General features: G+C 34.0%; 1 protein-coding gene across 6 annotated transcripts in view; it reads left to right on the top strand.

The window, feature by feature from the left end:
• The window catches only part of SLIT2 (slit guidance ligand 2), a 331,277-nt gene that overhangs the window by 206,701 nt on the left and 111,669 nt on the right, over positions 1-12,907 (top strand). For all 6 annotated transcript variants that reach the window (XM_074321764.1, XM_019743900.2, XM_074321767.1 and 3 more), the window contains 4 exons: positions 863-934; positions 6,500-6,571; positions 9,088-9,251; positions 11,838-11,976. In XM_074321764.1, coding sequence (XP_074177865.1) covers positions 863-934; positions 6,500-6,571; positions 9,088-9,251; positions 11,838-11,976 — 447 coding nt within the window. The remainder of the gene's footprint in view (positions 1-862; positions 935-6,499; positions 6,572-9,087; positions 9,252-11,837; positions 11,977-12,907) is intronic.

A 12,907-nucleotide genomic window follows, 5' to 3' on the forward strand; every position in this document is an offset into this window, starting at 1 on the left:
GTAAAATTATATAGGTTTCAACTATGTAATTGTGTAATACATCATCTATATATTTAGGTGTTTTAATGATGTTGCTGCAGTATATATTTTGTAGTATTTTGAGCTGAAATTAGCATCTTTGAGAAAAAAAAAATTAACACTTTAAAAACTTATTTTCTGGAGAGTGGTATAATTCAGGAAGTTCCTTAACTGAAAAATGTGCCATATGTACGGTGCAGAGAATCCGGGTATAAACAATGCAAATTATAGAAGAATGAAGCTTAATACAGAACAACTTCTAGCTTTCTAAAGTGTATCATTCGTTGGGAATAGCAGGGAGATATATGGGACCTCCTTTCTCTTTCTTGATTTGGAGTTCTCGAAGGAAAACTGCTTTTAAAAGGAGAAAACCTAAAAGTAGTCTTGCTCTTTCTTGCCAAGGATAGTGAAATTAACATGCAGCTGGGCTTCTCTGATAAATGGATTCTGTTAGGTCACTGAGGGGGTGCATGTGACATTAAGTGATTTACAGTCCTTTACCTTAATGAAATTGTTTCAGCAAGATGACGCTGAAAGCTCTTAATGGATAGCTTTTCTTGATGTAATGAAATTGCATTCCTATGGCATTTAATATAAGGTGCAGTTATTATTTACAGGAGCTTTCCAAGGGCTGCTATTTGCACAGACAGTTCAGAACAAAAAGAGATTTCAGTGGCGGCACTGAGGCCAGAATGGCTTGTGACATTCTTAAGCAGATGAGTGTATTTGTGAGAGCATTTCAGCTAGTGCAGCCAGGGCTTCCTAGACCCTTCAGGAGATTTCCTTTCCCTTAACCCTGCCAGTCTTCTGCCTTTTACGTATATTCTTCTAATCTATTTAACAGGCAGCTGGATTACAACCAGATCAGCTGTATTGAAGATGGGGCATTTAGGGCTCTCCGGGACCTGGAAGTGCTGTAAGTACAGTGTATTTCTCTCACTCTTCTCATGGGAGCTTTGTGTCTGGGGAGTGCTAATGTGGAAGCTTATCTGCTAACCTAGTGGCAAAATGGTCTCCTAAAGAGATACCTTAAATAACTCGTGGTGAAGGCAGAGAAGAGTGCAAATGTGTTTGTGTGTAGAACCTCGCATAGCCTATCTATAGGTTTAGGTAAAATTGTCTATTTAATAAGGGCACTCACATGTTTACACACATGTTGTCCTTGAAGTGTTTCTTCTTATAGTAAAATATTCTTATTCACAGGATTGGTGAGAATTCCTAGAATTGCTAAATACCAAGATAACATCAGTTGTATAGGAAAAATTACAACAACAAAAATTAGCTTAGTAGCTGATGTGTTTGGTATATTTGGTAGTTGCTATGCAATGGAAAGACGTTTTAAAATTTTAAAATGCCCTTTTCTTAACCAGATAGCATCATCTTTGTGAGGTTGTTTTGAAATCTACTTTCTAATTTTCATAAGCTGCCCATTAGTTCCTTTTTCACCACTGACTTAGTATAAAGCACAACACACAGATTTGACTCGTAATTGGCATCCTCTCTCTTTCCTTGCTGGGTAGACATGGCTGATAGAATTGGTTAGAGGCAACTGAGTTATCCCTACAGACCTCTGACTTAGTAATATAACTTTAATGAAATTAATTTTAATAAAAATGTTTTAATGAAAACTAGAGTTACGAAAGCCGTTTAAGCCGCCTATATTATTCCAGAATTTTTTTCCAGTCAAAGAGTCACATTTTCATAAATATACTTTCAATTTCTCCCCCAAATAAGATATTTTCTATGCTATTGGTCATCCCTGAAACAATTTATTTAGAAATTGAATTAAATGTGAAGAGGTTTTGAATTTTGAGATTTTTAGTCCATGAAGTAAAAGTTATCCAGAAATCATGAAATTCTAATTAAAAAAAAAAAAGATTCCATTGTTTTATAAATTGAGTTTGAGAAACAGAATGTAATTCTGAAAAAAAGTTTAATGTTTCAACTAGAATGGCTTATTTTAGTCAATTTTTTATACGATTCTGGTTTTAACTGTGTAGAATAATTGAGTAGAATTTCTAGCTGCATGATGTGCTCCTAAGTTATTAATTATTTTTAAAGTTTATGGAAGAATGAGTTGATTGAGATAAATTATGTTATAAGAACATATACTGTTTTCTAATCACATGAGAAGTCACTTTTGTTTCTGTCTTGATAACAGTCTAACTTTTTCTATAGGAAAAAATATTCAAAGTGCTTATCATACACATTTTAGTTATACGGCCACTTTGTAAATTGTGTTCCAGAGTCCTTTTTAATATGCAAAGCTCGCTGACGCTGTTTCCGAATCAGAACAATTAGGATCCAACTATGATTTCATGATAGTAGTCTGATGTCAAAACCATAGTCAGTGCCACGAAACTTTGTATGTGAAGAGACTCCCACAGGTGTTGTTTAATTGAACGGAACTGATCAAGCCAAAAAAATTATTACTCAGTGCTCCTAACTAGGAATATGAATGATACCAGTTTATGGAAATTTTGCTGAGTATTTTGGATGACTTAAAATTCCATAAAGTACTTTGTTATTAAGTAAATGAACTTAAATAATTATTAGATATAGAATAATTCGTATATATAATATTGAGTATATATTGAGTACATAGAGAGTGTGAGCACTGTGTGTGTGTGTGTGTGTGTGTGTGTGTGTGTGTATTAGAGAGAGAGAAAGGGAGAGAAAGGGAGGGAGGGGAGGAGAGAGAGAGACAGAGAAAGAAAGGAAGGGAGGGAGAGAGAGCAGTCAAATCATAAAAACAGAATCACCTCATACATTTTGATTGTCATGGTAGCAAAATGTCTAAAAAGTGACTTGAGCAGACCCACTATCATAAACACACTAAAGAGTGACATTTTACGGTTCATGGAATTAAAATTAAAAACTAAATTGTTAGAAACTTTTTTGAGGACCTAGTACATAGGTCTCACAGAGATCTATTATGGTCAGAGTTTGTTTGTTAAAAAAATGTTAATTAGCACAAGATGCAAGAAAATATAAATTTCTCTCAAAATGATTTAAATATTTTATATTAAAATTTTATAAAGTCAAGTAGACATTTTTTAATGTATGTTAATGTTTAAATTCTCATAATTCATACAACTTTTAGAGAAATCAGTTGATGAAGAATTTAATGCAACATTGGATGAAGCACTGAAAGGTCTGGGATTTATCAAGCCCAAATCTCTTGCCAAATAAATCAGAAGTTCCCCTATTATAAACATTTGGTCAGGAGTTTTTTTAATAGTTATCTTCTGAAGGGTTTCAGAAAGAAAGTTCTCTGTTTTGCTTACTTTTACCATTCATAACCCTTTAGGATATATCATCTCATTATGTGGAAATAATGAAGAGGCATTAATTTGCACATCATTTTAAATTTCAGATTCCCTGTGATTTAGATTTTTAGAAATTTTAATTCCATGGGCCACTCATGAATATAGAATATACTGAGGACAAACAGAAGAAGGTGGGAGGAATCATTCCAGGCCATTGATAAAAATTTCTCACGATTGTATGTATATTAAGGTTAAAAGAGTGAATCAAGTTCAAGAAGGAAAAGTTAAGGTAGATGAAAGAAAAGAAGCAGTTTATCACGTGTACATTCATGGCCTTATTGTAGAATTGTGATTGGTAGGAGTTAGAACTTTTTTTATTTCTTAATGTGAAGATACCATCTCAAAAATAACATTGGACACTGAATCCATATCAGTGTTTTCTTTTTCTTTGGACACTAGACTCAGAAATGAAATATAGCCCTTGAGTTGCCAGTTTTGGATAGTTTATTTTCTTTTTCTTTTCTATAGGATGGGTCTAATTTAATTGAATTGAAACAGTGATTCATATCCATTAAATATCAGACTCTTTGCCAAATCTTATGCTTGGCACTAAGGGAATAAGAAAAAATAAATCAATATTGAACTCTGAGAGAGTGTACGTGATTACCAAGACCAACATTTTGTATTTACACACCAGGATGGCCTTTGTACAAGATTATATTCTCCTTGCAAAGAGAAAATCTTGAGGTTGAACATGGAAATAGATTTTCATATAGGAAAAAGTGTTTACAAATAAAGAAGTACAACATATAAATTCTCATTGTTTCAGAATAGGAATGGATCATGACCATAAAATATACATGTCATGTCTAATTAACACATATGTATCATTAATTTTTAAATAACCTTATTTCACTAGTTCCACATATTTGCTCTGTCACCAAATATCTGTATCAATGTTGCTTTGCCAGTATCAATACTAAACAAAAATACTAAGATGATTTATTTCTTCAGTTGCCTTATGCAAACTAACATTTTGAGACAAGACCTCAAATTGATAACCACCAGCTTCAGCATTAAATAAAACTCTCTTTTGTTTGGAATCATAAGAAATTATAGTTCAAAATTATTGTGGGTCTGCTGCATGGGAATGACTTCAAAAAATGTTATCCCCAAAGTCACATTTTAGTATACTCTGTACTTTGAAGATTTTCACTGTATAAATTCAGCATAAATTTTGAGGGTGGGAACAGGGGTCATTTGAAAGCAAATCCCTTTGAGAAGTGAAACCTTTTAGTGCAAACATCAGGATATATTTTAATGGTGTTTGAAAAAAAAATCTCATTTCAATTGGGTACAAGGAAAATGCCACAGGCTTTTAGATAACATGAGCCAACCAATTCAGTGCATTATAGGTCCTTCATAGCATGGGGATTTTTCCTTATGTGACTTCATCCACATCACTTGGATTAGTTCTTACATCATTCAATACATTGCAAACTGGAAAGTAAAGAGAGTCAGTGTGTGTTCTAGATACATAGCTGTTGTGCCCTACTTTACTGAGAAGTTTAAGTTAATCCCTCAACCCCTGAATACCCACATCTCACCATAAACAACTGCAGCCGCCAGCTGGCCAAACATGGCCTCACAAATGGCCCATGCTTAGCCCAAACGGACTTGACCCACAGACTCACTGAAATATTTGAGTTAGTTGCCAGTATTTAAAAATTAGGAGGATTGATCTAAAAAATTTCCATCTCTAGCTTCTCTTTAAAAAAAACCCAGATTGTTCAGCAGCCTTCCATTATAGATAGAAGAGCAGCCTTCCATTGGAGCTGAATACTAGCTGCTAAAACAGAAAATACCATCACTAGCTTACCAAGGTCCTCCTCGTTCCCAGCTGTCTGTCTCCTCCTCTCCATCTCTTCCCCATTGCATTCCTTCATATTCATCCTGCTTCTCAGGTATGTTTCCTGCCTAGCCTCTGTAGGCAAGTCAGTTTGCAACCTCTAATTCAAACCTTTCTCCAATATCAAACTTGCCACCTGGGCCACTGAGCCCATCTTTCTTGCCTCTTCAGCAATTTGCTCTGTTAAGTTACCACTCTACTGTAACTTCTATATGCTAGAATAATTTTCCACTTCCATACTATTCTCACATGCCCCTGGGATAACTGTCTTCTCACTTTCTTGTCACAACCAGACTTCTCTGAAGGGGAAAACAAAGCCTCTTCTTAATCTCACTAAGTTTTTGTAACTTATGTAATTCATCTCACCAGTTGGATTATGTGCTATTTTAAGACAGGTTTTATGCCTGACTTATTTATAATATTCCATATTACCATAAAAATAAGAGCCATGCAGGACATATTAGATGAATGAATGAGTAGTAGTAGAAATAATAATAACAATAAAACTAACAAAGTTTATGTTAGGGAAAAGTAGAAACAGTTTGAACCAAGCAAGAATTCTACTTATTTTCACCATATTTCCTTTGACCATCCATCTTTCTGACTCAATCTTCATGAAACCATGATCACTAATACATATCACTAGAAATAGGACAGGATATGTGGCTGCAACTAAAAACTGTTAGAAAATATTAATTGTTTAATGCACTGCTACATTATGTCACTTCATCCCCACCCAATACAGGAACCAAATAGACGTTGATATCGTTCTTACTACTCAAATGGCAACAGCAGCTGATGTCTACAGTAAAGAAAAATTAGCAGGACTCTGTTTCAGGACCTGCCAGAACTGATTCTGTGCTATCGCTGTGAAATTTCAGTTGGAGATTTCAAATATGTTCATTTACTCATAGACATAGTACTAATTACACATGCTACCCCTCTAAGGAAATGTAACTGCTTAATTTCTTAATCGTGACTGTCTTATGTTCATTCCTTAACCAATATCACAGATAGACATGCATGCATACAGAGGGTTCATAAAGCAACGTGGATATAATCAAAGATACTATGTCTAAAGCCATACATATGTAATAAATATTTGATAAAACTGAATGCATAATAATACGTTCAAGTACAAAATTTATTTATCATCTTGTTTATAATATAGTATACTCTTTATGCTGTTCTACCAGGTAATTTTTTTTGTATAAACATAACCACTAGAAGTTTTTTCTATTATCTATGATTAATGAATTTCACATCTAAAATTTCTAACTTCTTTTTTTTTTTAATTCTACAGCACTCTCAACAATAACAACATTACCAGACTTTCTGTGGCAAGTTTCAATCATATGCCTAAACTTAGGACTTTGTAAGTAGTCACAATATATATAAAGTTCAATTTAATCAATTAAGTGTTTCCTTTAAGTACTTCTTGTTGTGAGCAGTGAACAGGACCACTGTTCATTGGGAGGCAGTCCACTTTTTTTTAAAGTTCTAGATATGATCTTTTAGTAAATTAACTATTCTGAAAACTTGAAAGCTTTCTTTTAAATGATATGTGTTATGAGAAATTTTGGGGGGGGAACATTTATTTTGAGCTACTGTGGAGGTCACATTTCATTAAGAAATGGAAGATTCCTTGATTGGCTGTCAGAAATGATAAATGGTAAATCTTTATGATTTTATTACTGTACGTCAAGCAGACCTAATAAAGCTAAACTGGCTCTCCAACATTATTTGTAATGTACAATGACTGTATAACCCTCTAGTGCTTCTATAATTAAGGTTGTGTCAGCATTTCTATTTAAAAATATCTTTACAGGGGTTACAGATGGACATTGAAATATTTTAGGTCAATAAAAATACTTCTCTAATAAAATATTTGATACTATTTTTTTTTTCTTTTGGAGAAGAATTAATGCTTAAGGTCCAGGGTGGGGATATTTAGTTAAAGCATTTTTGAAGATAAATCTCATTTTAACTGGGTTTCAGAATCATCTGGACCTAAAAATTTATAGCATATACTGTATGTGAGAAATGGTGGGAAATATAACAAAAACAGTGGACTTCTTGAAAAAAGTACGTATTTTTTCAGTAGGATACATATATTTTGATTAGATTTTCAAAATATTTTTTATTTTACAATAGCTTACAACTGGAAACATTACGTGTATGTTCTCTTTTTAATGAAAAATCAATTGAATTGCCAGCTCTTTCAGTGCTATTTTTTTCACTAAAATACAATAATCCATCATTCACATCTCCTTGGACTATGATTTACCAAAATAAAAAAATGCTAAAAGTATGGAGACATAACTAAATTTTGTTTTCTTGGGGCCATCAGATTGAGATCAATCTGACCAAGTTAACAGCCCAGTTCACTCAAACTATACGTGATGAAATTGGTTTCTCATTAACTTTAGTTAATTAAAAAAAACCCAAAAATTTGATCAAGCTTTCATTCCTTGCAAAAATAAAGCCACTTAGACTGTAAAATCATCCATCGTCTGCATTTTTGATAGTGTTCCTTATTTTCTCGTACAAATCCACTACAGTTTGTCTTACTACTCAGGTGTTTAAATTTTTATACTGTTTCCGTATTTCAAGTTTGTGCACATGTAACTGAATCGTTGTAATGCGCTTGGCTGAGACGGAAATGTTTAGAAAACAATTATGTGGAATGTGATATGTGGATTCCAAAGGACGCCACTCTGATTCCGTGCAAACTGAGCCAGAGGTCTTCCCACTTTCCCAAATTGTAGCTGTTTTGTTCTGTGGCATGCTGTCTAGTTTTGATGCAAGACTGTCGGTTCCATAATGTAAAAGAGTCATCTAACTTTAAATCCCCTTGCTTTGGTTGTTTCATTATTCTATATTATCGCTGCTACTTTAAAATTCCATTTTTATGGTCTAATTATCTTTCTGGACTGAGTTCCATGTCTTAATATCCATTACTGTTATTGGGTTAGAATTGAGCACATCAGCTAAAAAGGGCTAAAATGGTATTACTATGTCACAGATGATTCTGGGAATGACGCTTTGATTTATAGCTTTGGATGTCCTTTTCTTTAGTTTGAGAAAACATAAAAGCCAGTTTGAAGTCATTTACCTAATTTAGTGGATACATTTGTCTGATATTTTATTAATGGAGAAGTGCTATTTGCCACTTGGAAAAGATCCACAATCGGGGGTGGCTCCCTGCCAACACACAGGGGGTTCACTTAATTCCTTCACTCCCAGCCATTTATGTCTTTTAATTTCAGTCTCTACTCTTTGAGGGGAGGTCCCCAAGAGCCAAAAGCTGCTAATCCCTCTTTCTGATATTAAACAAAAAAAAAGGAAATCTGAATACGGATGTCAAAGGAGTGTTTTATAGTGAATTATTACTGTGTCTTGTTGAGCAAAAAAGAAAAGTGACCTGCTAAAAAGATTTTGCAAGCAGTTTTCTGCAGAGACTAGTAATGGCAGAACTAACTAATAATTCAAACTGGGAGGCATAACTGTTAACGGGCCTCCTAGCCCTACCTTACACTTTACCTCCACATTCCCCGACCCTGATTGGCTGTCAGTATGTCTAGACTGCAGAGCAATTTACCATGGACTTATTTATTTCTCTTCACCCTTTTGAATGAACAAAGGCAAAAGATTTTTATGTTCATGTTCAAGCTTCGGTATATTTGCTTCACTCAGAAGTAACAGAAGAGAAACTTCATTGTGTGGTTGTAAACTAGTTTAATTTTAGAGAAACATTTAGATTGGAAGTTGCTAAGCTTTATCTACTTATATTTTAAGAAATGAAGTTCTGTGGTATTACTAAAGAGTGTTCCAAGTTCTGCAATAACCATTACCTGTTTTCTTGCTTGAAACTTCTTTCCTCTCATTTAGTCGACTCCATTCCAACAACCTGTACTGCGACTGCCACCTGGCCTGGCTATCTGATTGGCTGCGCCAAAGGCCGCGGGTGGGCCTCTACACTCAGTGTATGGGGCCATCCCATCTGAGGGGCCATAATGTCGCTGAGGTGCAAAAACGAGAATTTGTCTGCAGTGGTAAGGGAGAAAGAACCTTTATGTTGTCGAATTACTGAATGCTGTGTGTAAGAAAACTGAAAAATGCATGCTTTAAAGGTTTCAGTGTTGCTCGCTAACATGTGCAATTGTGCCCTAATCACTCTATGGAAATCCTCTGTTTTAGGGATGATAATAATACGTTCTAGACATTTGTTCATGGTTGGTAATTACTGATTACTCGTACCAACGGCATGATGAAAGACTTTCCAGTTTTCACTTCAGGGGAAATATAGGAAATCCCTAGATTTTAGTTCTATTTGTTATTCGTTATTTTCCCTTTAAGTAATCATTTATATTTACTTTTATGTTAACAATTGGAAATATGATTAGTTAATCCTGGATCTTGGGTGGGAAATTCAAAAAGTAACCTAACTATAGTTTCAGAGTTGCAAAATACTTTTCGTGTGTGTGTGTGTGTGTGTGTGTGTGTACATGTACATGCACACATACACACACACTAGTGGTTCAGTTCTACTTAAAAGAGATGAACTACAAGCTTTAGTAACAAAAATCTGAAAACAAAAATAAGACATGGGCTATGTAAAATATCAACAAGTGACACTTACTTAGTTATTTCTATGTGCTTAGGCACCAAGCTAAGTCTTTTACTTATTTTACTTCCCTTGTAACAACTGTCGAAAAGTGTAATATTATCGTTTTTAACGTGTTTTTTTAATTGTTTCACTTACAGTTGACATTTGATATTATTTTATATTAGTTACAGGTGTACAGCATGGTGGTTAGACATTCATACAATTTACATAGTGGTTAGACACTTATATAATTTATGAAGTGATCTCCCCAATTAGTCTATAACCCACCTGCACCATACATAGTTGTTACAATATTATTGACTAAATTCCCTGTGCTATACTTTACATCCCCACGACTGTTTTGTAACTATCAATTTGTACTTTTTAATCCCTTTCCCTTTTTTTATTTAGCACCCCAAACCCCTGCCCATCTGGCAACCCTTAGATGTTCTCTGTATCTATGGGTCTGTTTCTGTTTTATTTGTTTATTTTGTTCTTTACATTCCACATACAAGTGAAATCATATTTTCTGTATATTATTATAGAAATTAAAATGCCAAGAAGAGGATGCTAAGTAACCTTGTCCAAGGTTATATAGTTGAGTCTAAGGAACTCAACCTAGGCAGTCTGATTCCCAATCAATAGATAGACAGACAGATGCATAGTTTCTAAAGTTATATTTAAATTCTATACAAATATTATTTTTAAATTATATATTAAGATATAATTTACCTTATAAATATAGGTCTGATTCTGCTTCAGAAGTGTCTGTTCAAAATAAAATAAGAGACATTTTAAAAATAATGCATCATAAGTAGTTAACGTTTCTTAAAAGAAGAGTGAAAAGATGTCCTACTATAGGATTCTAAGTTATTTTTTATCTTTTAATCTTTTTTATGTATTTTCCCACACTTTTTGTAACCCAAACAAAATTTTTTATAATGTCATGGAATGTTCTCCATAGGTCTGATTCCTTCTTAAAACATTAAATAATGAAATGACTAACAATTTGTTACTAATCACTTTTTCCTTTCTTCACGTTTGCCTCCATGTTTTCTAGATGAGGAAGAAGGCAAGTTCACATTTCTGTTTTAGACTGAGATTATTTTTGTAAAGTTTGAGAGCTGGTTGAGAGGGATTGGGTTAGGAACTAACCGGCAGCCTCTTCCTGGCGTATCACCACTGGGGCTCTTTCCCTGCAGATCAGACAAGGCCGTCCCTGCTACAGGGACCAAGTGTTTCCAGATGCCTGTTTGGTACAGCACTACTGATATTCCGTTGTTTGTCATTCGAACAGTAAAATCTCGTTTTGAAATAGTTTTGTTTCCAGATAATGAGTAGTGAAAATCTATACCTGCAGGTAATTAATTACTTGTGCTAAAATTTTAGGTCATGCAAAGGCAAAAAAAAGAAACATATCGATTAACAATTACAGAATGACATGTTATCAATTATTATAATAACTTCAAAGAAAATGGTAATTTTGAACCTATCCAGACATTAAACTTAGTGTGATCTAACTTTTCCCTACATTCACTGGCGCATGATTACTTACTTACAATCAACAGTTATGTCTATCAAGAGGGAAATTTTACAGTTTTCCTTTTTCTTTTGGGGATAAAGTAAGTTAAGCTACATAAATTCAATAAAGACTAAGCTCTATTTAAACTTATTAGAAGTGAAATATAGATTAGTGTGAAGTCGCTGCATTTGTTGGAACTCAGAATAGTTTGTATAGAATTATACTTTCTAATCTGAATTTAGCCTTTCTCACAATTATTTCAAGCTTTTAAAATTATCACCTTTATAATAACTTTCAAAAATGTCATTTGATTCATCTGAATGTTGACCCCAAAATATAAATGCATGCTTCTTTAAATATATTTTAGAAATACAGTGCCATTTACCATTCAGTATTTAGAGAAATGTATTGCTGTTAATTGATGTGCTCTGTTATTTGGGATAAGCTTGCATGTTTCACAACACTGAATTTGAGGAGAAAAAATGTAATTGCTGTTTGTTTCTTTTTCAGGTCACCAGTCATTTATGGTTCCTTCCTGCAGTGTGCTGCACTGTCCAGCTGCTTGTACCTGTAGCAATAACATTGTAGACTGTCGTGGGAAAGGTCTCACTGAAATCCCCACAAATCTGCCTGAGACCATCACAGAAATGTATGTGCCCTGAAATTCCCTCTTATCCCTCTCTCTCCCCCAAACCATGACTTTCCTTCGGACATTCTGGGTTTATCAAAGGCAAATCAATTAGCTTAGACAAATGGCTCTTTCAGAGTGGTATTGACACTCTCTTTAATTAAGTATCTTGTTGAGGTGGCTAGGATGTGTGTGTGTGTGTGTGTGTTTTAGCACAGGTAGAATTAAAAGGAATGCATTATAAAGATATTAATAAATAGTATACTTTATTTTCCCTTGAGAAGGCGTTAGTAGGCTATTTAGGAACAATAAGAATGGCTATACCTCGTCTGACCCTTTGGGTCTGTAGATCTGCCCCTGTCCATTTCTAGGCTGGAGTAGGGGAAATAAAAGAAGGACCCAGCTGGGGTAATAAATCATAGAAACAAGATAACTAGATCATAATCTGCCTCCTCAGGAGCTCACATTTTAAAATGCAGTTTCTCTATTTTATTTGAATTGTTGTATAGTCTACCACAAAGTACATAAAAGGGTGATACTGTAAAGACAAAATATGTATAGAAGATATTTAAATTAGTGAGCATTTCAGCCTATTTGAGTCAATGTTAAATCCATCAAAAGTTATATTCTCTTTACAAAGGATTTCATACTTATTTTGTATGCAGCTGCCATGTGCATTTGTCCTTGCCAAACAAAAGTCATGTGGATAAAACAATGTCATGTAAGATGTGAAATGGACTGCTTTTACCATCTTGAGAAGTAAACTTTAGGGAAAATCTTTACTTCAATATTCATTAACTAAGAAAGCACCTGTTAACCACACAGCCTATCATGTTATTGTTTTAGAAGCCAATTCTAAATTTTAACTAAATAAATAACTTTGGGCATTTTTGGTTCAAATAGTAAAATAGGACTTACTTCTTAAGATAAGTCTACATCATAGGGACAAAAC

This window comes from Rhinolophus sinicus, linkage group LG02, assembly GCF_036562045.2.
Source record: "Rhinolophus sinicus isolate RSC01 linkage group LG02, ASM3656204v1, whole genome shotgun sequence".
Classification (NCBI taxonomy): domain Eukaryota; kingdom Metazoa; phylum Chordata; class Mammalia; order Chiroptera; family Rhinolophidae; genus Rhinolophus; species Rhinolophus sinicus.